Source organism: Anopheles cruzii, chromosome 2 (assembly GCF_943734635.1).
Source record: "Anopheles cruzii chromosome 2, idAnoCruzAS_RS32_06, whole genome shotgun sequence".
Taxonomy (NCBI): Eukaryota; Metazoa; Arthropoda; class Insecta; order Diptera; family Culicidae; genus Anopheles; species Anopheles cruzii.
Genome location: NC_069144.1, coordinates 34,473,149 through 34,500,337, shown reverse-complemented (window position 1 = coordinate 34,500,337; position 27,189 = coordinate 34,473,149). Strand labels below are relative to the sequence as shown.

The following is a 27,189-nucleotide window of genomic DNA, read 5'->3' as shown; positions in this document are numbered from 1 at the left end:
TTCGGTCTCGGCGATGGAAAATGATATTATTGCGATAGCGGCGGTCGAAGACAGTAAAAGTTTTCCACCAACAAATCGTTAAAGCGAAAGGGACCCAGACCAGGGACCAGAGCTGGGAGCTGATTTGAAGAGGCTCGTCGCCAACCCCGCCAACTTCCGGGTGAATCTGCGGCAAACACAACACACATCAGCAGTATCCACCGTGTGATGGAGCGTGCGAATGGGAAAAAAGAAGGAAAAATGGGCTCCACATCGCCACATCCGAAGGAAACAGATACGGATTACAAGATTTCGGTTCCCATGGTGCAACCGTCGCGGGCCGAGCAGTAGTGGGTAGCCCGGGGTCCGGGGCTTGAGTATGGTCGGTGTGCATGGCGAGCGGTGCACAGGATAACGAATCACATTTCGGGTTCGGGTTTTCCCCATTTTCTACACCGAAAAAGTCAACAAACGGCTGCAAAACGGACCAAACGGGTTTCGATGGTGCTATAACCGCATTAAACCATCCAGAGCTGGCAAAATGGAACTTGGCGCGCCAGCTTAAAGTTTTCGGGCCCTGTTCGGGACCGTCCCGGAAGGACGCAAGGACGTTGGAACGGACAGTCACAACACCGATATCGGCTGGACGGCGAGCACCGTTCTGTTTTGGGCACTTTGTGTAACCTTGTGGTCAGTGTGCTGGGACTTTAAGCGTCTCTTGGGAGGTTTTACTAGTTGAGGTGTTGGTTATCATGAGTAATTTTGAAAAGCAGACAGTCGAGGAATATTCTAAAAGCTTGACCATAGAGGACTTCCTTCAAGATTCGTTAACATTTAGGACGGTAGCTTTTGCAGTGGAGAAACAATGGCTGGAATAAATTACAATAGTTATTAGCGCTCATAAAATGGACCGTTTATGTGTCGTGTAATATGGACCGTTAGATGCGCTACGAAATTCAACTGATTCGAAAGATTTGCACGTCGAAAGTCTCTTACTTGTCAGTAAATTAATAATGGCATCAAACGAATGCATACTAAAGGCAACACTTCAAAAAATCGAAAACATCAAGAGTATACTCAATTATTTAAAACACATCGATTCAATGGTACTGTTAAATTTATTCACTCTCGAGTAACACTCAACACGACAAACTAAATTACCTTTTTTGTAGAACCTCTTTATTCACTGAAATCTGATAATCAGGAGGAAGAGCTCAAAAATTATAAGTCTTTCTTTCTCCACTGTCTGTCGCAAACTGCCCGTTTCTCGCTTTTCCATCTTCTCTAAGGATACTAGATGTGCGTGCGTCGTTCTAGCTATAGTTTCTAATAAAAACCGCTAGGTGCGCTGGTGCCAGCGGCTAGGACGTACCATGATATCTGTTTTTTACGCAACAGGTACACTTAACGAAAAATATGATAAAAGTGAAAAACTGTCCAGATTTTGTGATGGCATTTCATGCATCACAAAATCTTGCAACCATACCCGTAGAATATTTCTCTTATTTTTTATCTTTTCTTTTAGAGAGCCAAAGTGTTTTAAACAGCAGCAGTGCACATTAAAATATTCTAGTAACTATGCATCGTCGAACGTCTCCTTCCCACTTGATTGGCCAAACCTTTGGACCAAAAGAGACCACATTTGAAGGCTTCTTGTCAATTAGTTTGTTTCTCAATTTGTTCACGTTGCCAAAACTTGCAAACTAGTTTCTCATTTGTTGGATTAAGATCAGATTTGTTGGTTCAAGATGCCTCAAGACAAGTACACCTGAAGTTAAAATTAGTTAAATTAAATAAGTTGACGGTTGAAATAAATTTTCGAGATAGGTTTTGACCGGTTTTGCTATGTGTGATCGAGCGCTGTCATGTTGAGAAATCAGATTATCATGTGGTTTATCCCATTTTGGTTTTTTGATGGCCAAAGCTGGATTCAAATGCATTAATTGTTGTCGATAGCGTTGTCCATCAATAATTTCGTTTGGTTTTAAAAGCTTATAGTACACCATACCTTTTATATCCCACCATATGCACAGCATAAGCTTTGCGCAGTGAATATTTCGCTTTGATTGCGATGGAACTGGTTCACCAGGCTGTACCTGGGCTTTGTGAGTTTAGGATTCTCGTAACGATTCGACATAAGAACCAGATCTGACACGTTCTCTCAGCAAAAGCATGTTCACCATAAACATCCATTAAAATATGATTACTGTCGGTAGCATTTTTCGTCATATTGAAGTAATGAAGAAGTACTGCTTGCAAAAACTCGTTACCAGAAACAAAACTCGATATTTTCAGATGCTTAAAAAAGGTATTGTTTATATATTGCGCTAGAAGCGTAATGACAGCAGCTGTCAAACACATATTTAATTATTAAAATTGCAACATTAAATGAGTAATGCGATCTATCGTAAAACCGCATGAATTAACACAAAGTCCTAATGTAACAAAATATTTCTCTCCGGGGAACTCCGTAGAAGTTTGCCCGGAGTATCATGGTTGGCCTAATTGAACGAAAACAAAACAGAAACCCCAACTTGTAGTTTGAGTTTAGGTATTTCGTGCGCCTCTGAGGATTTGCGTCCACCACCAAGTTGGTGCCCTGCTCTGCATGTCTTACAGGAATTAGTATGGCCACCCTGCAGCAGCCAGAGCAGCCAACCAGGCTTTTGGGGACGAAAGTAGATCTTCACCCCTCCCCCGGTTGCGTCATAATCTGCTATTCAGAGGGCCATTCCCCTCGCGCGCTTATGGTGCGGTACGGCTGATTTATGTCCTTAGCCGGAAAAATTGGTCTGGAGGATCTCTTGGCCGCCGTAAGGTGTGCTGTCGCTGGTGCGGTATTACGGTTTAACATAAATACTGTACCTAATGCTGGCCGGTACACGCCCGAACAATATGCCTCCCGAACATTACACAGTCCGACACAACAATGTCGCCCGGGAGGATCCTCGTTCCCGGTGCGGTGCGAGTCTGAAACTTTCGGGCGTGTACGTGTTGCACTCTGGGGTACACCAGTCCAGCAGACACCGGAACAGGGTGCCAAAGGATTTCTTGCCAATGTTCTAAGCTGCCTCCTGCACTGGGCGTGTTGCGTTTTTGTGTCTACGATCCGGGGATCTGGCGCTTCTGCCAGCGATCGGTGGGGCAGAGAGAGAGTCGGCTAGAGACAGAGGTCCTCAACATAATCTCCGGTTCCCGAATGGAAACTCCGGGGAACACTGGGAACACAACCTCCGCCGCATCTCTCGCCATTCATCATTTTCCCACCTCTCGCTAGTCGAACGGAGATAAACCGTTTCCTTTCCGGGCGGGCTGGTGCCATGGTGTGCCGCCCTCCCGGCCGGCCCGGGCGCATTAAGTGCAGCGTCAGTGGGCTATCAGAGTGCTATCAACTGCATTCCGACTGGTAAAATGGCTGCAACATAATACGCCCGCCACTTCGGCCGTCGGGCGTTGTCGACGACGACGACGACGACGTTCCAAAAGGACACCGCATTCCCCAGATAACCCGAGGACCGGAACCGGTTCTCGGCCCGGTCCGGCTCGTCTGCCGGCCAGTAACTTTTTCGCACCTCCACCTCCCCACGGGCGGGTCCACGGGCTTCTGTGCCCTCCTTTTCTGTCCCGGCCCCGGCCCAGAAAGGGGCTTATCGTTAGCGGCTCTCGCATGATGTAATTAGTATGTGAGTGTCGTCGTTCAGGCGAATAAATAAGCTCTCCTCCGCGCTCGTCCGTTAGTTTTCGCTGACCCAAATCCGGCGCCGATTCTTCCAAGAGCAGCCCCCCACGTCTGCTGTTCACCTTCCACGTCGAAAGTGGTTGTTGTCCTTGTCCTGTCCTGCACGCTGGGGTGCGCGTGTTACTTCGAATGTGAATCTGAACCAGGGAGGAAGCCCATGGTGGAGTGCCACGGGGGGTGTAGGGAGAAGAAAAAGTTTTCCACAGCATTTTGCTAGTTCCCGGTTTTACTTCTCTTTCGGATGTTTGTCTCTTCCCGCTGTCAGGGCGCTTCGTGGAAATCCTGGAAGCCCCCGGACGAGGCGGCGGATGCTCAGTTTGATAACATTCGTGTATCTGTACGGCGCCCCTATTGTCGGTACAGCTGCCGGTAAGAGCTGTGGGTGATGCTGGTGATGATGTCCGGTCTTTCCCCTGAACCGGCCCTTTCAGCTCGACAGCCAGCGTCGAGGTGTTAAACGAAGTGCCAAAGCTGAAAAAGTCGGATTAGGCCACGCCAAAAAACACCGCAAATCGTTTAAATGAGAAAAAGAGTGTGTGTGTGTGTGTGAGAGAGAGAGAGAGAGAGAGAGAGAGAGCAAGGTTTTCCGCAAGCTTGTGGAAACATCCTTCTGTAGGGAAACTCTCCGGAGCTAAATTGTGTGTTCACGCATTGCAATCCTAGAAACGAAATGCTGGTTCGCTGATCGTTGGCAAGGAGTCGGGTAAGGCGTCACTCATGCCACGTGACGGTGTGCGTCCTTTGGAACGTTGGCATTAACGCTGCAATAGCTCGCTCGGCATGTAGCCGCTCAGCGCTCATGTCGCGGACTGCGTGCGGATGTGGTCAGTACAGAAAACTGTTAAGCAGTCTGCAGACAGCGAGCTGAAAGTTGAGATCGACCAAATTTGGGACCGACGCCTTCAAACCAAAGTGCCGAATTTGGAAACGTGCTTTCGCCCTTTTCGTTTGGACGAAAACATTGAGACACCTTGTGTATTTTAAAACTAATCGAAGACTACTCAATTGAGGTTTTTTGTATCACAAGCAATTTTAACTTAACTATTACTTGTAATTCAAACACAAATTCATCATAAAACTGTTTTAATTCTCGCATCAAAACTCAATGGATCTTGAACATGCAAATATAAACACAAATAATCGTCGAAAAACAAGACAGCCCGAAATATTTCGCCCCAACCACCACACCTCCAACTATACGAACCTTGACAAATTTGCGAGCCCAAGGCTGTCTATTTTATGAATTTTACTTTCGACGGAGTAACTTGACGCCGTTGCCTGTGTGAAGTGTCCCATACAATCCAATGCAAGACAACGCGTCTTGACGTTCCGAAATTTCATTTTCAAAACGCACGTCGGATGTGTGCTGACTGCTTTAAAGGACGCCTGAAGCCCGGAAAGGTAAGAAGGTGTGGGAAACGGTTCTTTCAAAAGCCTCTGGTACCGTGAGGTTTGAGCTTTGAGTTTCATTCATCGAATAACAACAAGCTGGGCGTGTAATGTTTTTGTGGCGCTCGTAACGCAGAGACTCGTTTCGAATAACCTTCCGTCGGTCGGACTGGTAAAGTGTCTTCCACAATTTCGGATGGTGATGGTCGCTTATTATTAATAGACGTGCCGGTGTCACTCCGACGACCGACCTTCAAAAGCAGGTCACCATTTTTCGTAGGCTCCGACGGGCACGAAAGAGTTCGTAGTGTCAAGTACTTTCGTGCCGCGTCACCGTGAAAACTCATCAATCATAAGATCGAAGGCCATCCGGCCAACGAAAAAAAAAGGCACGCCAAAGTTTGCCATATCTTTGCGCGGCTTCAATTTACTACCGAAAACTTTACGCTCGTTCGTGTTGCACGGGCGGACAAAAAATAGACAAACCGACCTCAAAACGGGCACGGCAGCGAGAGTTTCCCATTTCCCCGATCAATATGCGCTTAATTACATCCTGCGAGAAGGGTTGACTCGCGGTCGTTGTTGCGAAACCGGTTTTTGTCGCTAAAACTGGTGCGCGCTCTGATTGATATTTTAAATCATTTGTTTACCTTTTGCCGGGCGCAAGGGTTTCGTTTTCCCGCTCGATAATGGCTGGGTGTGGGTTTTATTTTGTTTTCACGTTCACGATAAACCCTCGTCAGATAAATAATTAGTAATCTACTTTAAGCTTTCAGGGCTTCAAACGACCGGAAAAGGGCCAACCGACAGTTGTGCGATTGGTTGAACGGTGACGGCTTGTTACTTTAAGCAATGCTGTGGAAAACAACTTTCTAGTGCTTTGTCGATATCATTTGTATGTTTATTTGTATTTTAATTTGAACCTTTTTAGAAAAATTCAAACACTGTTTAGAGCCAAAACTTCATCGTTCTACATGCGGCCCACAGTTTGTTTACAGAAATTGTTTACCAGGCTGTTGCGTAAAAAACAGATATCATGGTACGTCCTAGCCGCTAGCACCAGCGCACCTAGCGGTTTTTATTAGAAACTATAGCTAGAACGACGCACGCACATCTAGTATCCTTAGAGAAGATGGAAAAGCGAGAAACGGGCAGTTTGCGACAGACAGTGGAGAAAGAAAGACTTATAATTTTTGAGCTCCTCCTCCTCCTGATTATCAGATTTCAGTGAATAAAGAGGTTCTACAAAAAAGGTTTTTTAGTTTGTCGCGTTGAGTGTTACTCGAGAGTGAATAAATTTAACACAGGCCATTATCCAATTGAGCATTTTGTAGATTTTATAATGGAATTTCGAAAACTTCTAGATAAATTAATAACTACCAAAGGTGTTCTTAAAAATTGCTTTTGTTTTCCCTTAAACTGAACCCATTTTGCGGCTGGCCATAGCTGTGGCATTTATGGAATCCAGCACGTATTTCTTTTACTCACCTTTTTTCTAGTTGATTCGAAACGTGTTCTTCAAAGTGCTCATTCCAGCTCGCGGAGTAGGTTAAATTCACACGACTTTTCTCGTGGCTTATGATCCGAATGGCTCTCTCATAATGATAGCAGCACTGTAACGAAACGATCACTTATCATAGACCTTCCCAGACACAACAAAGTGCCAGTCTGAGTGCCAATACCATTTAATTAAACCACAAATTGCCCAATTGTATTATCAGGAAAAGTCGATCGCATTTTCATTGTCGTCAGGTTGCAAAAAATAAAAGGTTTTAAATGGCAAATGGGAGATCGTTAAGAAATACTGCAAAATGCTGCAAAATACAAAATACGAAGAGTTCATTCGACGTCGTTAGATGTCAGAAACCTTGAAATAATGTAAATTAACCGGTAAAGAACGTCAATTGTGTTTATCGTATTAAAGGTGGCAGCAGTAAGAAATTAAGGTCCTGTTGAGTTGAACACCTACTCCAACTGCAATAAAAAAACATTTTTAAAAGAATACCTCTTATTGGTCAAGATTTAACCCTACAACAGTATGTTGCACCAATCCACAAGGCAAGTAGTCATGCATTACTGCCCAGGCCAGGCAACCATTGAGAACATGTGGTCATTGATGTACCTAGTCGTAAATGAGGAGAAGACACGCAATTTAACAGCTCAATGATACAAAACAATCTTTCTTACTTATTCGGCTATCCATCCAACAGCTAACGGTCTATTCGTCATTCCGCCATCTTGAACGGGGGCTTTGTCCATCCGCGACGGAATGAGGAGACTCTGCGTGCTGGTTCGTGTTCCGCAATTCTTATGACATGACCAGCCCACCAGAGTCTGGCGAGACGTATGCGCTGGACGACAGTGAGGTCATGTCACTGTGCCTGAATTCCTATAATTCCTGAAGACTGCATGATAAAACCACGTCGTTTGGCAACATTGTCCGAGCACATTGAGAATGCATTGCGACAAATAAACTTTGCTGCGCATAGTTCTAAGTGTAGATGTATTCGATTGTTCGATGAATAATAAATAAAAAAATTTATTATTTTTGATTCATCTGTTATTATTAGAACGGGCAGAGCCGTATTGAACACCAGCTCAAAGTTTTGCACTTGGGTTGATGTAATTGTCAGGGTTCGCACTGAACGGGTTGGCTACAACATTTCACGTCTATGAAGGATTCCTTGAAAACCAGAACTAGTTTTGGAACGAATTGATCGGTTTTTTGACTAAATTTTGAGTCACTGAAATAAATGTTTCATCCTCGTACTTCATAAAGTATTTTATTCTATTGAACTTTGATTCACTCGCCACCAATTAAGATTCCAAGTATCACTTTCGGAACATCGCCGAATAATAAAATTCACTCAGAATTAAAAAAGAGACATTGGAAAATTCATTCGTTGGAATCACACCGTTCGTCGATCGCGGAAATTCGGCAAAAAGAGGTGTTTGGGTGCTTAAAGCGCGACATTAAGGCCCCAACTCACAACTGCAGCGCCATGCAGCTCGCCGAATTTCGGTAGCCAGCGAGCCGGGGACGGACATTCCGGGGAAACCACCCACCCCCCAGCCGAAAGACCTTAAAGCCCGTTGGCCGCGACGGATTAAAGTTTGTCGCCGCCGGTACATCAACCCGGAGCCGTCGCCGTCGCCGTCGCCGTCGCCGTCGCCGTGCGCCGCCAGCCGGAAATCAACAAATTTTCATTTACTCCACAAACCCATTATCAACCGCACACATACACAGCGCGCGGGGTGTGGTTGGTCTCCCCCCCCGCGCGTACCGCACCGCACCCGCACATTACACGCCTTTTGCCCTCACTTCCCCGGTGGGGAAACTTTTAATTCAATTTAATTTAATTTATTTCATTTTGTGTCGTGCACTAATATTACGTATGGATGTGTTTGTGTTACTTCCGCTCGGGTGCACCCGACGCCCGTGCCTTGACCGCGAATGGCAGGAAGGCAGCGGGGCGAGGCACATTCTTTGCTTACTGTGGCCGCCAGTGGCGTCTTCCGATCGCGGACGCCCACCGTGGCCTCCTTTTCTCGGGGTTTTCTTCTTTTTCCGCCACCGCACCCGGCTCCCGCGGCCAACCCAGGCCCGGCCCCGGGAAAGTGTGTGGAAACACGTAGGAGCAAAGTTTACTCAGCGCTGTACAAAATCTTCCCAGGACACGCTTGAGCGCACGACGACCTGGGACCCGGACCCCCCGGAGGGCACGGATTCTTTTCTGGCCCGGTTTTCGCTCCCTTTCTCTCTCTCGCTCTCTCGCTTGCTGTCTCTCTTCGTGTGTGCGTTTTGTCTTTATCTCGCCTTGGAGAACGGTCGTAACTTGCCCGGCCGCCGGTGCCGTCTTAATAGCTTTGGCGATAATAGCCAGAATCAACGGCACACGGACCACCACTGCTCCGGCTGTCCTCCGAGGGCCACACTGGGCCACCTAGGCACTGCTACACACACACACACACTGCGAGCCGGGCGTCCCGGGGATTTTGCCCGAGATTTCTTTTTGCCTCTTCAAGGCCGTGCCACTGCGCCTCGCAGCGCTCGGGGCGACTGGGGCTGCTTTGCGCGGCGCATCCGGTTCCGGGCTCGGCAGGTCCTGCAGGTCCTAGTGTTCCTCTTTCCCCATCGCCTGGCGGGCGGTCCTTAACTCAATACAATCTAGCCGCTGTACGTATGCCAATTTTCATTTGTCACCGTGTTCCCCGACCGACCGGTAAGCCCCCGGGTGCGCCCGGCGGCTAAGCCCCACGGCGAGGTCCTGGAGAGAGGACACTTTTACCTTTACACTTGTCAATTAGCATCAGCCTTTAGTGTGCCCCCGGCCGGCGTTGAAGTGCCGGCTCTCCGGGACCGGCAGTGGGCATTGATTGTGCATCTTGTGCTTACGCTTCTCTGCTGTTCTTCTTCTTCTTTCTGTTTCATGTGCCCCTCCCGGCCACCACCACCACCAGGATTGCTGCGGTTGCAGCAGATCTACCAGGGGCTGCGGCCCGGCAACGAGACGTTCCACGTCGAGACGGTGAAGCGGATAGCGAACGTGAGTGACGCGATCGAGTTTCTGCGCACCATCGAGGAGCTGAACCGCTGGGCCCGGAAGCACATCGTGCTCGACTGCACCACCGAGCTGGCCAAGGACATCGTGGTCAGCCACGTCCGCGACATTACGCTCGGCAAGCGCACCTACCACTATCTGCTGAGTGGGTTGGTAAGTCCTCCTTCGCTGTTTTTTTCCATTTCTTCGCCATCCCGATATCTGGGCCCGATCGGAAATGCCGGAGTCCTGGTGTCCCTGTTCCCGAAGGGCAGCATTTGCATAAGAATGGAAGTGGCCTGGAAAGCGCGTACGACGCGCCGACACATCGACGCGCCACTGACAGGTTTGTTATTTGGAATTAATAATGGAAGGCGGTGATTAGTTCCGGCCACCGTCCACCAGAGGGCCCATTCCCGTTTATAGTGCAGCAGTAAATTAATCCCGACCGTCCCCCGCTTCCTCCACCAGCCATCGACGCCGGTCCGGCCGGCCATCCCTGGAACTGCTCTATCTTGGACCCGGGACCGGCAATGGCGGCAACGGTGACGGTAGCGTCCAGCTCCACTCGGTTTTTATGCCACCCCTGGACTGGAGCAGTCAGCGAGGTGGCAGCGAGGGACGGAACTGCGAATATGCATCCCCTGGATGCCATCAAAATCAAATGTAATGCCCTCGATTTTCACGCCCGATGACGTCACCACCCCCAGAAGTCACAGCTTGCCAGCTTGGACCGGGGCGCGGGGAAAAGAATCCGTCCGACCGGGCAGGCGGGGTTAGTGATTCCGGTTTCCGGAACACCTACTCCGGGCGACCCAACGGCTTCCTTGGAACCGCTTCGGGGTCGCTGCTTAACATTGCATGAAATTACCAACCATTCGGTGGAAAATTTGTATGTGAGTCGCCGCCCACACGTGTGGGTGTGTGTGCGAGAAGTTGTGGTGTTGTTTGTGGCGCAATAGTTGGCATCTTGATTGCACCTTCCGGAGGGGCGAAGGGGCGAACAATCTTACCACCAGCGCCCGCACACCGTCACGTTGAGAGTGTAATGGGTTTCCCCCGCCCGGGTTGTTGGTCGAATGTTGCTAATTTGCAACACAAAACCTACCGCTTCCCTACCGGCCACGGCATCAAGCTCAAGGTTCCGGAAGCACCGTTCGGCGTTGGGACGGCCCTGGAGCGCCTTGTCGTTCGGAAGATTACCCATTAAACGGTGCCACGCACCGTCTGGGTGTCGGGCGGCGATGAGCATGCCAATCACACACACACACACACACGATGGACACACTCAGAGCCACGTGGAGGTTGTGATTGGCCATTGACCATAAACACTCTCCCGAAGACTCGCCGTCACCCCTCGGGAGACCCGGATCGGGCTTCGGCGGAGGTGGAAAATCAGAAAGTCCACCGCAAAACTTAAGCTTAAACACCTGAAGGTGAGCTTTCCGATAAAGTCCGACCATTGCATCCACACAGACGGAGTGATTTGGTTGTTGTTGCCATAACGCATACCATTCATTAGTAGCGAGTCCTTTCGTGACGATGACGTTACATGCTACTGTGACCAACAAATAACGGGAGCTCAAGCATTCTTTATTAAGTAATCAAAGTAGTCCGAGCAAAGTAGTCCACCTTTCTCAGGATGCAGATTTCAAAACATGCCGCGAAGTCTTCTCTCGGTGTAGCCTTCAATGCGTTCTTCGTTTCGGTTTCTATCTCTGCTATAGATTCCAAACGTTGTCCACGGAGCGGCCTCTTGAGTTTAGCGAATAGCCAGAAGTCAGCTGGTGAAGATGACAGTTGCGGAACGATGTTGGTCGAGTTTGGGTCGAAATGATCATGAAAATGTGATGCAAAAACACCAAAGGCACCAATCGACATTTAATTTTTCTGAGGCCCGAACAGAACCACTCAAAATGATTTCTACTGATCTTTTCGATATTCCAACAAGGCCAGTAAGATCTCGGATTTTGGAGAACCAATTCTTTGATTTCACTGACGTCTAGACCGACCAATAGATGTTGATGGTCGTCCAGGTCTTGCCTCGCTTTTTCGATGCTTGCTTTTTGATGCTTTGAACATCTTGTTGCGTATAACAGTTTGGGTCCCCTCCACCGCTGTCAACTCAACCCAGGTACGGTAAACGGTCCAAGCGTTGAGGATCGAACGCTTGAAGATGGGTCGACGACCGAGAGACCCGGTGATGCGAAAAAGCGCAAACGGAGCGGGATCACAACCAGTTGCGATCAGGAGACGGCAAAAGGAGTAATGTTTTAGCACTCGGTGCTAGTAGGAATAAAGAACATAAAACTACCTAAACCATGCTTAAAACATTTTAAACGTTGATAGCGACGGCAAACAACACATCTTATGCCACTTACAAACTCTTGTTTTAGCTAGAGCTTGCTCGTCGAAGGCCTTTTGCAAAATGTTTCCCCTTTTGACAGTACAAATTTCATTCCACACATAAAATTTATTGGGACTGCGTTGTTTAAGAGTTTTAGGCAGTATAAAAAACGAGAAGTTCACTTTTTTAACTGTTCCCAAAAGGATCCGTATCGCAAACAAAATATTGGTATTACACAGTCTGTCTGAAAGGAAAGAGGACTTTTTCAAAACAAGAACATCAAATGGTTTTTCCTGCAAAATCGTTTTATTCTATTCAAAATAGTATGTCGCTTTCGCTTCGATACATTGATTTGCACGACTTTATAACTTTTCGAATGACAATTTTGGGTCGTTGTCCGGCATGGTTCGGAGTATGTCGGTTTCAAGCCTTCTGAATGGCCAAAATGTCAGCATAACGTTTTCCTTTCATCTGGAAATGAAGTTTTCCGAATAGATAAACAAATTTATCGATGAAATGCGATTTTTGATTTTTTTTGTGATTTTTGATTGTTTGTTTGTGATTTTTGATTCTTTCTTGGTAAATTATCGCCGATGGTAAATTATCTGCAATTCCATTTCCATAAAACGCAACGACGATTTCGGCTCAATTCACAGAAAATCACGTACTTTTTCGATGCCCCCTGGCGCTTAATAACGAACTTGGCTTGGCCGACATGAAGGTCGTCGATGATCCGTGCAGCACAATGGCTTCACGACCGTTTTTGAAACGCGTATACCACTCATGAACTCTGCCACGAGATAGACAATCATCACCATAAACTTGTTGCATCAATTTAAACGTTTTACCGAGTTTAAAACAAAACTTGGTATTGGCTCTTGCTCATTCTTGTACCGACACCACAAACATACTGTCACTTTAGGCACAATAACTTTGTTTCACAAATTCTTTGAACCAAATGTCATGAAATTTTGACTGGAAGTCTGGAAAGGATGTACCTTTCAAACACATCAAGGTGACGTCACCAGAAATGTCCCTATTGAAAAAGCCCTGTTTCATTTGATGCAGACTGTGTAGTAATTTGGCACAGGCTCTGGTGACAGTATTTGCAACATGGAAATTAGAAAATGTTAGGCTCCATCGGAATCAGAATCGAGTTGAAAATCAACATTCCCATCACTTTTTGCCCACAGTAATATGCGTGGGTCTTAGGGGCCACCGGTGGACTCTACGGTACTTGCCCAGGTCTCAGGTCCGTAGTGGCCATTGTTCAAGGTGCCGGACTCGCCGGAGGAGCCACAGCCATTGTGCTGCACTCCATTTCCCGTGCGGTATGTATTGCGAGGGTCACCAGAGTAACCGGACGAACCGGAGCGCATCGAGATGTGTACCGACACCGGTACGCACCGACACCAGTACGAGGTGCGACCGTAAAGTAAACCGGGTCCCGGTCCTTCCCCGAAGCCCGGTGCCGCTCGCCGTACCGGCGCTCCCGCAGGACCTTGCCGGCGGAAGCTGCTCAGCAATCTCCGGACAGGGTGTAATACCATCCTCCCGGCGGGGAGCAGCCACAGGACTTTGTCCCTACTTGTGTTCATTAAAACTTGAGAGCACCGCAATCATGGACGTGTGCGGATCATACGAGCTCCACGGGCGCGGTACCGACCGCAAGAGGTACCGAACCGGATGCTGCTCGGTTCATATTTAATATTTCAATTAGAGCGTATCATAATTTACGGGCACGGGCCGTACCAGCCCACGGCGCAGCACCACGGCCCTTATGGTTCACTGGAATGGGCTTATTTATGCCCCCCTTTCCCGTCCGCACCCGTTCCCGTGGGAGAGAGATAAGTACGCACACCGGGAAACGGGAGTCCGGGAGATGGCCTCACGGCCAAGAAACGGCATGGAATGTCAGCAGCCACCCCGGCCGGCTGACCCAGCTAAGGATGAGCCAGCGAAAACACGCTGTAAGCGACGTGTTCGGCGCCATTCGACGGCATCCTGCGAACCGACCGACCGACCGGGATTTGCTGGCTTCGGCTTCGTCAGCGTACGTCAACGTTTTACCTTCACCGGAGCCGGATGAAGGCAGCGATAGAAATAAAGGGAAAAAAGCCTGTGAGAACCCGGTGGTATGGTGTGTGTGGCGGAGGCTCTCCTTATTCCCGGCACCCGGTTTCCGTAGCCGAAGGGGTTCCAATCTGTCTCGTGCAGCAGCAGCAGCAGCAGCTTGTGGCACTTATTTTTAGCTCCCAGCAGAAGTGGAGCATGCAAAGCAGTGGCTGCTCATTCACAGGAGTGTCGCCACCCCACCGCCTCCCCCCGGCCAAAAGGACAGTCGGCGGGAGATAAAGGCTCGGCGGTGGCTGCTGCTGCAGCGGTACTGGGACGCCGGGACCCGAGTGCCCACAAGATGGAAACATAATTCCGACATTCATCCCGGAGCGAGGCCCCTACATCGCGTCGGCCCTCGATGCCCATTGACCATGCGGATATGCGCACCATGGCAGGACGGGGCGTGGTGTTGTGTGTGGCCGGGCCGGGTTCATTAGCAAATTACTTTCAATTCTTGCTAAATACACACACATGCAATATTAGCACTCAAATCCTCTTAATCCGCTCGCTCTCGCCGCCGGAGGGTGGAGGGGATGAAGTGTCCGCTTTATGCTGTCCGGGCGGGCATTGATGCTGGGTCCTTTGTGCTGGGAACACGGGGGATCCTGATTCTAGTAAAAATGCTGGAAGTAATAAATCCTTGTTTCACACACCAAGAAAGATCGCGCGGAGGGTCCTCGGCCCGGCATGAGGTGGATGGCCGGGTGGTCAATCGGGACAGCAGATTGAATATGTAAACGTCCAGGATAACCAGGGGTCCGGGTTTTCCATCATCTCCAAGTCCGAAGGCTGACTCCGGAGAAGGCAACCATTTACTTCCGGCCGACGCGTGACCTGAGCAGCGGTGAAGCATTTGTTCGGCGAAGGCATCCTTCAACGTGCGGTACATCCTCTGTATTCTCGGACCTCTGAGATGCAACCTTCCTTCTCTAGGATACCCTGGCTTTGGCCCGGCAAGGATTGAAAATAAAGGGGTAGCAGTGACCAGAGGAAGTGGAGGAAGATGAAACAAATTGTATTTTACTCCGTTCTGCGAAAATGTCTATTTGCATTCCACTGCAAAAAAAGCGAAAGGGAATTGGTCCCCCGGACGGTCCACGGAGGTTAACGCGGAGTCAGTGAGTGGGCCGCGTGCCAAGCGTTCCAAGCGTTCGGTTGCAATCTGATCCCAATTCGGTTGCCATCTGATCCCGTGGCTCGTGGCCCGAATCCTGTCCCGAACTTGTGTGTGTATTTGTACCGCAATTGATTCGTGTTATGGTCGAAGTTTGTGGGCTCTCACCGCAGCACGCGGGTTGCTGAGGCGAAGCGGGCACACGCAGCAGGCGGTGGACGTAGATGGGGAGTGATGCTGCGGTTGCCAGGCGACCCAAACGCAACGTGTTCGCAATCATTGCCGTGTCGGGCGGAGCGGAGAGTGGTTCGATCGAAAACATCGACCGGATGTGGCCAAGACGTTGACGGCTGTTGTTGTTGTTGTTGTTGCTGTGGTCGCACCGGTCGTTGCGTCTGCAACAGCTGCTGCAGTCGTTCCCTCCCTGAAGCCGGTGGCCTGCTCGGGACGGGGTGAAAGGGGGCTAACAAGCAGCATAACCATCAGTCAACCCAAGTTCGGGCCAGCTGGCCTGAGGCTGGTTGGTGCTTGGCCGCTGCTCCTTCCTGATAAGGCTTCGCTTCGACCGCCCTGAATCGCCTCCGGTGCAGGAATGCTGCTAATTGCTTCATACATAACATACCGCACGAAGCCGTGCTATCCCTTTCTCCTTCTGTCTCTCACACACACACTCCCGCCCAAGGAGGCATTGTTACTGTTGGCATCCGAACCGGGAATTCGTGTGGTTCGCTACTGAAAACGAAGGCGCGTGAGGCGATCGCTCGAATGGAAGAAATTCGTTTTGTCGCTTGAAATAACGTTCATGGTTGAGGTATCCAAACACACACACTCACCGGTGAAGCCATCGCAGGAGGCGTGCGCCATGTTGCACAGCACAATTACTAGCTCGGGTCGCCAAGGGACGGCCGCTGCGGCTGCTGAGACGCCCCGAACACAGGAGTCACAACAGGCAATGTCACGCAATGCTTTCCGGTTGCTGCGATCATGTTGACTAACCCTCGGCGGCGTCCCGTGGGGAGAGCGCACCACCGACCGGAGCCACCTTCCGCTTGACAAATTCGAGCAAATTGAAAGCTTACCCCAGTGCACCGAAGGGCTTTGGAAACCACATTAAAGCATAGGTTCTTCAGCTGCTGCCACCGCCACGGCACCACGACTTCTGCGCCGCGCATCGAAACGACCGTTAGTGTGTGGCAAATAGTGCATTACGCTGAAGAGCTGCACGGGCGACGGGACAATTAACGGGCGATACCTCAGGGCATCGCAGTTTTGATGGAGGCGCCCGGTGCCCCGTTCGCGGCGAGGACTCCAAAACCGGGAACGTGTTCTGTTGGGCTGTGCCCGCGCGAGAGAAAGGGTTCGCGTTCAGGCTGTCCGAACGGCTGGTCCTTCATTCCGATAGTGCTGTGCTGGTAGCAAACTAGATAACATTGCCAACACGAACTCCTTTTCAACCGTTCGCTCATTGAAGTGGCACTGCCCTTCCTTCCGACCGCCATATTGGTTCGTTTCTGCTGTCTGCGAACATTAAACATGGATTTGAGAATACTCTTTTGGGAAATTGTTTCATACGTCAATGAATTGCGCAATGTAACGGTTTTACTATTCTTGTACTAGGACATTTAATTAATTCATGCGGTTTTCACTCGACATTTGTGACCTACAAGAACAAAACATATGACTACTTTGATAAAAGTATTGTTCGTCGTTAGCTACTACTTTCTCCCATCTCTCATTCGAGTGCGAATGTATCATGTTGAAAAATCAGATTATCATGTCTTTTATCCCATTCTAGACGTGCACGTTCAAACACATTAATTATTGTCGATAGTGTTATCTACCAACAATTTCATTCTGTTTTAGAAGTTCATAGTACACCATACATTTCATATCCCACCATACGAGGTGTGTTCAAAATGTAATGATAATTTTGCATTTACGCGGGCTACATAAGTCCGATTTTCGATTTTTTTGTGGCGATAAGTTACTACACATATCAGTGATTTATGGTGAACAGTTCGGCCATTTTGAGTAATCGGTCAATTTTTGACAGCTGTTTAGCTTGGACAAGATTTTACTCATCTTCGATTTTTGTCTCTTCCAAAAAATGGATGGCAAAAAATCTTTATAAAATTTTGTGTGAAAAACAAAAATATTCGATTGGACGCAATCGATTTGTTGACTGTGGCTTATGGTGAAGCTTTTAAGACCAAAAGCATTGCTTATCGGTGTTTCAAATTTTTCTCAGTGGGCCGAGAAGATGTGAACGTCGAAAAGCCTACTTTGATCGATTGTGAACAGTTTTGCTTGCAGTTTTCTTCGATTGCAGGGTCGTGTTGCATCATGAGTTGTTGCCAAATGATAGAACGGTCAATAAAAAATATTTGCGAAATATTTGCCATGCGAAATTCGCCCGAAGCAATCCGTCACAAATGTCCGGATTTGTGGGAAACCCAAAATTGGCTGTCGCGCCCCTGCTCACACGTCGTGGTTTCTGCGCGAATTTTTGACCAAAAAAAAACTTTAATGATACCAAAGCCACCGTATTCTGTAGATCTGGCCTCCTGTGACTTTTTCATGTTCCGGAAACCAAAAGGAGGCATGAAAGGACGACGCCACGATGCGATTTAGGCGATAAAGACGGCATCGAAGATGAGTCAAACAGCTGTCAAAGCTAAACAGCGGTCAAAAATTGACCGATTACTCAAAATGGCCGAACTGTTCACCATAAATCACTGAATCAGTGTAGTAACTTATCGCCACAAAAAAATCGAAAATTGGACTTATGTAGCCCGTGTAAATGCAAAATTATCATTACTTTTTGAACAGACCTCGTATGCACAGCATAACCTTTGCGCAGTGAATATTTTCCTTTGTGAGTATTTGCATGGAGAAAATCACAGATGGTTTTCCTTCTTTCAATGTTTCTGTCTTTCAATTCTTGTGGAACTCAGACGTTTAGAAACTATCGTGTGGTCAACTCCTAACATTTCGGCACGCTCATTTTTCGTCTGACATTCATCCTGATCGAGCAATGCTGCCAATTGTTCGTCATCAAACTTATTTGACTGTCCAGGTCGCACTCGCTTTGAACAGAGCTTTCTCATAGTAAAATGCCCATGCAATATATAGCCAACACGTTCTTTTTTCATATCGTTACAATATCAGCTATATCAAGTAAAATGAACTTCACATAATTCAAAGCGATTTTGTGATTTTTTTAACTGTTTTCTGGTGTTACGTCTACGTCTACTTGGTGGACGTCTACTGCGTTCTCCGTCATCGGTGTCTCAGTGACCACGTTTGAAGTCAGTAAAGCAATGCTTTATTGTTGTTTCTGATGGAGCGGAGTTCTGATGACATTTTCCAAGCCATTGCTTTGCATTAACGCTATTCTTTCCCATCTAGAAGCAGTGTAAAATTAAAACACGAAATTGAAAATAACAAAAGCAGTGTCATGCAATGGTACAATAGTTCACAAACTTATCAGTACAATATCATGAACTTCTAACAGCTTTCTTTTGAAGGTTAGTACTAACTGAAAAGGCGGTGAATGCAATAAAACTGGCGCCAGCTTCTTGTTAGGCCCGAGACTTTTCAGTTCATGTCTATCCTGTTCCGTCAGCAGCCTGTGTCAAAAGGTTATCGACGCTGGAATTATCTCTGGACATCTAATAGCTTACTGCACAACACTAATAAAAAGCGCGACGGGCACAGAAAGCCGTTCGCTCAGCCACAAGTTTTACAACTATTGCTATCTAACTATTACATTACATGACGTGTCTCGTGTTGATGTGTTTATTATGTAAGACGGTATATAAACGGTACCGAAAAGGGTCCGGTTACGTGGTGATTGTTGAAAGCTTTATCAGCTTGTACTGCATTTAACAACGACGGTGATGAGACATTGATCGTCAATTGTTTAGCGAACAATCTAGAAAAATGGTTGATGGATCATTCCAGCATAATGTTGGTACAGTAGCACCCCGTTTTGGGTGTATGCAGATTGCCACAACGTGTTTACGAGCCCCGTTTCCGGCCATTGCAGCAAAAGAACTCTGAAAAGCCCCGAAGCCTTCCGGGGAAGTTTTATGTTTCACTTTGGCAATGTTTTCTGGTTGCTTTTCCGGTTCTCTTTTAGCTTACGAAATCACTCTATTATGCTGTATGCTGCCGGATATCTCCGGACCACGGGGCTTCGGCCCCGAGTTTGAGGCCGACCTTTGGAGTCTATAGCATCCGTGGCGCATTAGCATTCGTGATATCCGTTTGCTAACTGCTCCGGAAGCCCTCCATCGGGAGATTACATTTCGTACCTTTAAACGAAGGCCATCGTCGGAAGGCTCTCCCGCGAACCATTGCGCCCCCGAGGGCCTCCTGGGGCCCGCTGTGTGCCCAAAACTTCTAAAAACAAAATCAAAATGAAAGCAGCGCAAAAGAAAATGGCTCCGAAACGGCTCCCCAACGAGCCAACCGGGGCGCTTCGGTGGTACTATTTTTCTCCGGATCGGTTCCCCGGGACATCGATACATCGGCGGGCGGTCGGGTGGTGCCGTAAACCGTTACCGAAACGACCATTAGTAACAACCTTCGGCCGACCGACCCGTCTCGTTGATCATGTACCGTTTATCTTGTATGCTTATTCCATTTATCACTTACCATCTTATCTAACTTTTACGGCTCCTCGCTTTTTATCGTTTCACCGCCCGCGTTTGGCCCCCGAAACACTTTGGCCGGGCCGATCGATTCGTCGACAGCACGAGAACACCCCGAAACCCCGCTCGCTGGCCACCGTCGGTGATGGCCGAACTGATTGGAATATCGTATTTCAACCGACCTCGACACGAGCGAGCCCATTCCCATGGCCACCCCGGGCCCCGGGTTCAGACCCGGTCCCTAGTCCATCCCGGATCCGGAAGCAGCCGATGGCCGGTGCGCGCACGTTCGCCGGAAATGCTAGGCAACCTACGGGTTCCCTCCCGTTCGCCGTTGGAGGTCCCTTACACCAATTTAATACCGATCCGGGAAGTGTGTCGGGGACCTAGGGGTGGACGGGATGCTGATACGGCCACTAGTCAATAGATATGATTTAACATAAATAGACTGGCTTCACCCCCAACGAGCTCACAGCGGGCGCAGCGCCGCGCTCGCCAGTCGGCTCGGGTGTCCTGGCAACTCGGGAGCTGACGGGAGCTACCACCGCAGGACGCATCACCGGGAGCGGATGCTTCATATTTAGCAAGTCACATCCGAAGTTTGCTCTATCTATTATCTTTAGCCATACAAAACACACACACACACACACAAGTACGCAGAGCGTTGTATGCACACGATCCCCGGAATGGGCCATGGCTGGTGAAGTGGAGCATTCCTATGCATAACTATGATTGCGATGCTCGCCGGCAGAGACCGGCCGGCGATCTGACCCACCACCACCCGTCAGCTTCTGCCCCAACGTGATTGAGTAGGTCGGTGGACCGGCGCCGAGGGCGGCCGGGAAGACCCATCTCCAGTAACGGAACTTATCCGAAAGCTCTCGGCGCTGATGTAATACAGCGGATGGCTAGTCACCGGGGCTGAAAATGCTCCGCTTTTCCGAGATTTTCTTCCTTTTTCTGCCGTGCCAAGTGATTGAAGCTGGACCATCGTTAGAGCGAAACATCACACACACACACACACACACACACAGGCATTGATCATATACCGGTATTGGGTGGTACGTGGGTACAAGTATGGTTTATGTCGGCAACTCTCGGGCTGCTGTCGAAGAAGCAGGTCGCCCGCCGCCTGCCCTCTGACCATCCGGAATTCGGCGAATTGGGTATTTCCCAAATTGAAAACATCAACCTTCGAGCAACAGGGCCACACACACACACATACACAGAGAGAGCCATTGGCAGCTTTTTGGGGAATGTTTTGAAAGTTTTATTTCTTCACCGCAAAAAAACGGGGCTTTAAATGTTACTCTTTACTCACCGCCTGCCTCGCCTGCGGGCTCTCTCTCTCGGTGAACGGGGTTGCCAGGGGAAACCTGGCGCAATCAACCACACACCACTTAGCACACGGGTCTTACGGCGCGTGTTTTTGAGTTATCATTTTTCAGGATTTCGCCCGGCTCAATCACTAACAATCTGCGCTTTCTATTTCTCTCTCTTCCTCTCGCTTTTTCTCCCGCTCGTGTCCCGCTCAACTGGGCGACCTTTGAACTGCGAACCCAAAATCCGAAACACCATCAAGGTGATGGATGATCGGTGGGAAAGTGAAGTTATCGAGTACGGGGCCATCAACATCACCGGCTTCCGGATCGTCGACACGAGCAAGAAGTACGTGAAGGAGTTCCTGGACGGGTGGAAGCGGCTCGATCCGACCACGTCGCAGGGCGCCGGGAAGGAGCTGATCTCGGCCCAGGCCGCCCTCATGTACGACGCGGTGTTCGTGCTGGTGGAAGCGTTCGCCAAGATCATGCGCAAGAAGCCGGACCAGTTCCGGGCGTACACGATGCGCAACCGGGGCCAACCGTTCAACCTGCCCGCCAACGGGACCCGCACGCTCGACTGCAACACCTCCAAGGGCTGGGTGACCCCCTGGGAGCATGGCGATAAAATTTCGCGCTACCTGCGCAAGGTAAGTCCCCGCCACGCCCCGCGTTGTTGGTCGATAAATTGTCCAAAGTTTTGCCCTCGTTTCTGCCATTTGCTTGCTTGCTGTGTCCGAGATGCTGTGTTACGCAGGGCCGGGCAGGGCAGGGCAGGGAGGCCAATCGCTGGCACAATTTATGATCGCACGATGCATTATTACGACCGCCACCGGACTGCCCTATTTATGGCCGTTTTCTCCGCGTGACGTTTCCGCGACCCGGCTTCGTGGTGCAGTTTTGGGGTCAATACGAAAGTAGTAATATACGGTTCTTTTTCGTTCGACATTCTATCACAGCGTTTTGGGGCCGGAGTTCAAGTCCGTAAAAACTACTGTTGGTCAGTTCAACGCATGAATAAAACATGTACAATCGCCGGACACTTACGGAAATACTAGAAAACGAACCGTTTGATCCCTCGTTGGTAGAACTAGGCAACCGGATCACATCGTTCAATCGCTGCCATCTTTGGGTTGTTTTCAGTCAACATGTCCAATAAATTTGCCTTAATTCGAAGATCAGCCGATGGAGGCGTCAGCAGGAATCACACTTCAAACTATTACGGCAGCATTACGATGTATCAAATATACTTAAATTGATTGGAAAATAAAGAATTAGATAAACGTGGCGCTTCACTTAAGAAGTGTTTCTCGTTACGTGAGTATGCAACTTGCGCTGTCAACTAACTGTTTACACTGCAGGGTTGGATTTGCGCTGTGCGAAAATAGAAATGTCAAACGCATCGAATGCGTTTTTGTTGCCAAAATTCGCTTCATTGTAAAGTGGACCTAAAACTGTCGTTTTTGGGGGTTGGTCGCTACCTTACGCGGTGTAATAACATGTTTCTCATCTTCTTTCTCTCTCTCTCTCTCCCTTTCTTTCGTTTCACGTGTCCGTTATCTGTGTTTGCGAATTTTACGACGTCAACATTCAAACCTTTGCGGGCCTTTGGCATGTCGCCCAAAACGACGGCACACACAAACGCTCGGAATCGGGCGGATTTTACGACCGACCATCGACCGGCCCGGGGCCAGGTGGAAATATCGGGGCTCACCGGCGACGTGCGGTTCAACGAGGATGGCAAGCGCCAGAACTACACGCTGCACGTGGTCGAGATGACGGTGAACAGCGCCATGGTGAAGGTGGCCGAGTGGTCGGACGAGGGCGGACTGGCGCCGGTCGTCGCCAAGTACACCCGGCTGAAGACGGACACGCACTACGAGCGCAACAAGACGTACATCGTGACGACGATCATCGAGGAGCCGTACATTATGCTGCGCCAGCCGGAACCGGGCGAAACGCTCGAGACGAACGAGCGCTTCGAGGGCTACTGCAAGGACCTGGCCGAGCTGGTGGCGAAAAAACTGGGCATCAACTGTACGTAGCCTTCCGCGGGGGCCTTTCTGTGTTTGCTTACGCCTCCCTACCATCCGTCAACACCTGAGCCCGTCCCCGGGTCGCCGGGCAGGTCGACGCCGGCGAACGCACCGAACGTTTGTCCGCCGGAGCCGGCCCATGTTTGACTTCCGGCATGTTTGCGAAGCAATTTCGGACGTCGGGGTCACCAATGTAGAAATCTTGTATTATTTCTTATTTTTTATTTTTGTGATCGGGAAGACTTGTATTATGCTTCTGAATGCGTTGAGTGTGAACACATGAACTAACTAGAGTAATCTCCGATTGTGCGGAGAAAACCTTGTCAATGAATACTTGACGATTTTTTGTATACACTGCTCGACGATGCTACTCGACTGCTCGAATTCGTATACGCGTACTTTTTCGAAAAGATATCGCTACGACGAGGTCGGTACATCCAGAGCATCCGTCATCGGACAGTCGGCACTGAGAACTAGCAAAGGCCGATTTGAGGTCCTACAAGGGATCAGTTTTTATCTTTTATCTGTGAATTCTTTTCCCAACAGCTGTCTGCTTCGAGCCAGGGGTTCCGCTGGCTGGACTTTCAAGTGGCAACTTCACTACTTTCGCACCCATGTGGCAATCTAACACCGTCGGCTAATGAGCAACGGCTCCATCCCATTACGGATCGATACGGAACCAACCGCGGGCGGGCACGTCGCTTTCATGTCGCTGGACCGCGCTGGACCCCGGTGTTTGCATGTCCGTGTCGCGCGACACGGTGACTAATCGGCTCCCGCGGCCCTCTGAACCTGCATTATGCTGACCCGGGTCCGTCCCCACCGACCGCCTTATTTATGCTGCACCAGAAGGCGCCGAGCGCAAAGTTAATCACGCGTTTATGCTCCGAGCCACACTGTGGCCGCTGTACACCACAAGGGCTGACGAGCGTTGGGAGAAAGTGGAAAAGAAAAGGCGGGCGGTCAAAAGCCGGCTCGGACCACTGGTGGGGATGGGTTACCGTTAAGCAGTAGTTTAGTTTTAATCTATTTATTTTTTGCCGATGTCGACCCCAACAACCGTTCAGTTTTCACTTTCCAAGCCGTCAATTTCCGATGCGGACGGGGGGTCCCGGGTTGATAAAACTTCCCACAACAGTGATCCTGACGTTTCCGGGCCCGGGCCCCGGTTCACTCTAATGGTCGGCCGGATGTTGCCGGATGACGGGGGATATATTTCATTAGATAATCAAAGTACCATGAAACGATTTGTGAGACCCTCGTCCATCGGGCCACGTGTTGGTTTAGGATCAGCCGCCCGCCCGGGCCGACCCACGGCCCCGCGGCACGGCTTCCCTCCGAAGCATTGACCACATTAAAGTGTGTTCGCCGTTCGGCGTTCCGGCCACTAGCGAAAGTTTCTCGGTGTGCGAAAGTTTATATTTGAAAACTTTCAAATTAGCTCCCCAGATAGGTCTTCCCGGGATGGTCTTTTGAAGTGTGTCGCGGCGGCCACCTCTTCCAAGGCGACGCCCTTGGGCCCAGCGCTCGATCTTGTGGAGTTTTCGAGAACCCATCATAACTGACCCGGTCCGAGGCAACAACAACGTGCAATGTCCAAATACAAGCAATAAAAAAACAAGGGACAACCTGTGTAATGGTGGCCGTGACTAATGAAACCGTTCACCGTCGTCGTCGTTGCAGACGAGCTGCGGATCGTGAAGGACGGCCAGTACGGGTCGGAGAACCCCGACGTGAAGGGCGGCTGGGACGGCATGGTGGGCGAGCTGGTGCGCAAGGAGGCCGACTTCGCCATCGCCCCGATGACCATCACGTCCGAGCGCGAGCGCGTCATCGACTTCAGCAAACCGTTCATGTCGCTCGGCATCTCCATCATGATCAAGCGCCCGGTCAAACAGAAGCCCGGCGTGTTTAGCTTCCTCAATCCGCTGTCCAAGGAGATTTGGGTACGTACCAGAAGGCCGGCCGCGGGTCCCGACCCGGCCCCGCCGGCAAACATCGTTAGGCGCACCGCGCGACCCCGCGGGGTGAATGCTTGACGCTGCGCGCTAATGCTGTACTTATGCTCGCTCTCTTCTCGTCCCCTCGTCCCCGCCGTGTTGCGGCCACAGGTCTGCGTCCTGTTCAGCTACTTCGGTGTCAGCATCGTCCTGTACATAGTGTCGCGCTTTTCGCCCTTCGAATGGCGACTAGTTAATTATAACGGTAATTAATTTCTCGGCCCAGACCCAGCCATGATGGTAGTCCCGCGCTGCCCCAGTCCGGCCGGAATCGGATGAGTTGTGAGCACTTCCGATGCGGGGCGCTGTGACGGCCATCTCGGCGCGTATCTCGGGACATGCAGGGCTTTGTCACATATATTTTTCTTTCTCTCTCTCTCGCTCTCTCTCTCTCGCTCCGGCCGTATGGCCCACTTTTGCCACGTTCCCGTACATCACGACACGGCCCGGGGCCATGCCGGGGCCGGCGCTGTCTTGCTCGTTTGCTTTGTGTCACACTTTACGGCCAAATGTGTCCGGGCAACGGACGCTCTGCTCTGCCGCTGATGCCGCCGACACCGCACGGACACGGACAACCGGAAATGGCAGGCGAGCAACCGGACGCAGTGCCGCAGGCGACGGTAAATGAGTTTAGCATTCTGAACTCGTTTTGGTTCGCCCTGGGCGCCTTCATGCAGCAGGGTTGCGACATCTCGCCCCGGTCGGTGTCGGGCCGGATCGTCGGCTCGGTCTGGTGGTTCTTCACGCTCATCCTGATCTCGTCCTACACCGCCAACCTGGCCGCGTTCCTCACGGTCGAGCGCATGGTCACGCCGATCAACTCCCCGGAGGATCTGGCCTCGCAAACCGAGGTCCAGTACGGCACGCTCATCCACGGCCTCTGTAACCCAGAGACCGAGACCATCCGAACAGGGGACAAGAGAGAGCGCGTGTGTGTGAGAGAGAGCAAGGAAGTGAGAGACCTTCGCGAACCGGAACGTATGTGTGTGTGTGTGTGTGTGTGCGTGAGCATGTTTCGCCAATACCAGCCGGAGTCAGGTAGGTCCCGGCTAGAGACCCGAGTACGGTACAGCTCAGTTCGTCGAGAAAAGCTCTTGCGAATAGATCGTACAGCAGGACGAACGCGCGACCGACCCACTCCTGTTAGGGAGCTGTGTAGTGAGGAGTTCAAAGGTATCGAGTAGACGAGTGGCCGGTCCGACGCATGGTGCAGTGCAAGGACCCCCGGCCCATCAGAGGATCAGGCGGATAGTGACTCGAAAAGACATCGGCCATCGGTGGCCCGCGCTGTGCGGATGGCAATAGAATCGAACCAAAAACCCTGGAACACCTGATCGGCCCCTCTCCCGGCAGAGCCAGAAAGGATAACGCCCTTCGACCAGGCGTCGTGTGAAGAATATGGAAAATCGGAGCCTCGTCGGAGTTCAGCACTTGTTCCTTTTCTTGTAGAGGCTTTTCGTTCGCAGCAAACGCAAAGTTTTGAACGTTGGCAGTTGCTGTGTGTGTGTGTGTGTGTGTGCAAAAATGGTTTCAACCATTTTTCCTTTTTGCTTTTTTGGCCGAGGTTTCGCGGAGCAACTTTCCGTTTGCCACAACGTGCGCAGGTGCGCGAACTGAAATCCGCTTCGAGAGCTTCTGCGATTATTCGTGTATCCGTGTGTCCGTGTGTCCGTGTGTGTGTGCGGTGGGCAATGCCGTGTCGCGAAATCGGTGGGTTGGTGCTCACGAAAGCTCGAAGGCGCTGTGCACGAAAATGGCAAACAATGCTGGACTCGCCCGGACTTCGCCCGGCAGCACAGGCTGCGCGTTCAGAACACACATGTAACGCAGAGTGAGACAGCGATAGAGAGAAAACCGAAGAGACCACGATAGGAGGAAAACCAGGCACAGGAAACAGGATGGAAAGAGAACGACTCTCGGCTGACTAGCGTACTAAGTAAACAGTGAGAACT

General features: G+C 50.1%; 1 protein-coding gene across 1 annotated transcript in view; it reads left to right on the top strand.

The window, feature by feature from the left end:
• LOC128278931 (glutamate receptor 1) overlaps positions 1-27,189 on the top strand; it is a 77,850-nt gene that overhangs the window by 50,323 nt on the left and 338 nt on the right. Inside the window, exons 4-9 of the mRNA XM_053017654.1 lie at positions 9,569-9,822; positions 21,465-21,851; positions 22,896-23,238; positions 24,921-25,183; positions 25,349-25,442; positions 25,826-26,172. Coding sequence (XP_052873614.1) covers positions 9,569-9,822; positions 21,465-21,851; positions 22,896-23,238; positions 24,921-25,183; positions 25,349-25,442; positions 25,826-26,172 — 1,688 coding nt within the window. The remainder of the gene's footprint in view (positions 1-9,568; positions 9,823-21,464; positions 21,852-22,895; positions 23,239-24,920; positions 25,184-25,348; positions 25,443-25,825; positions 26,173-27,189) is intronic.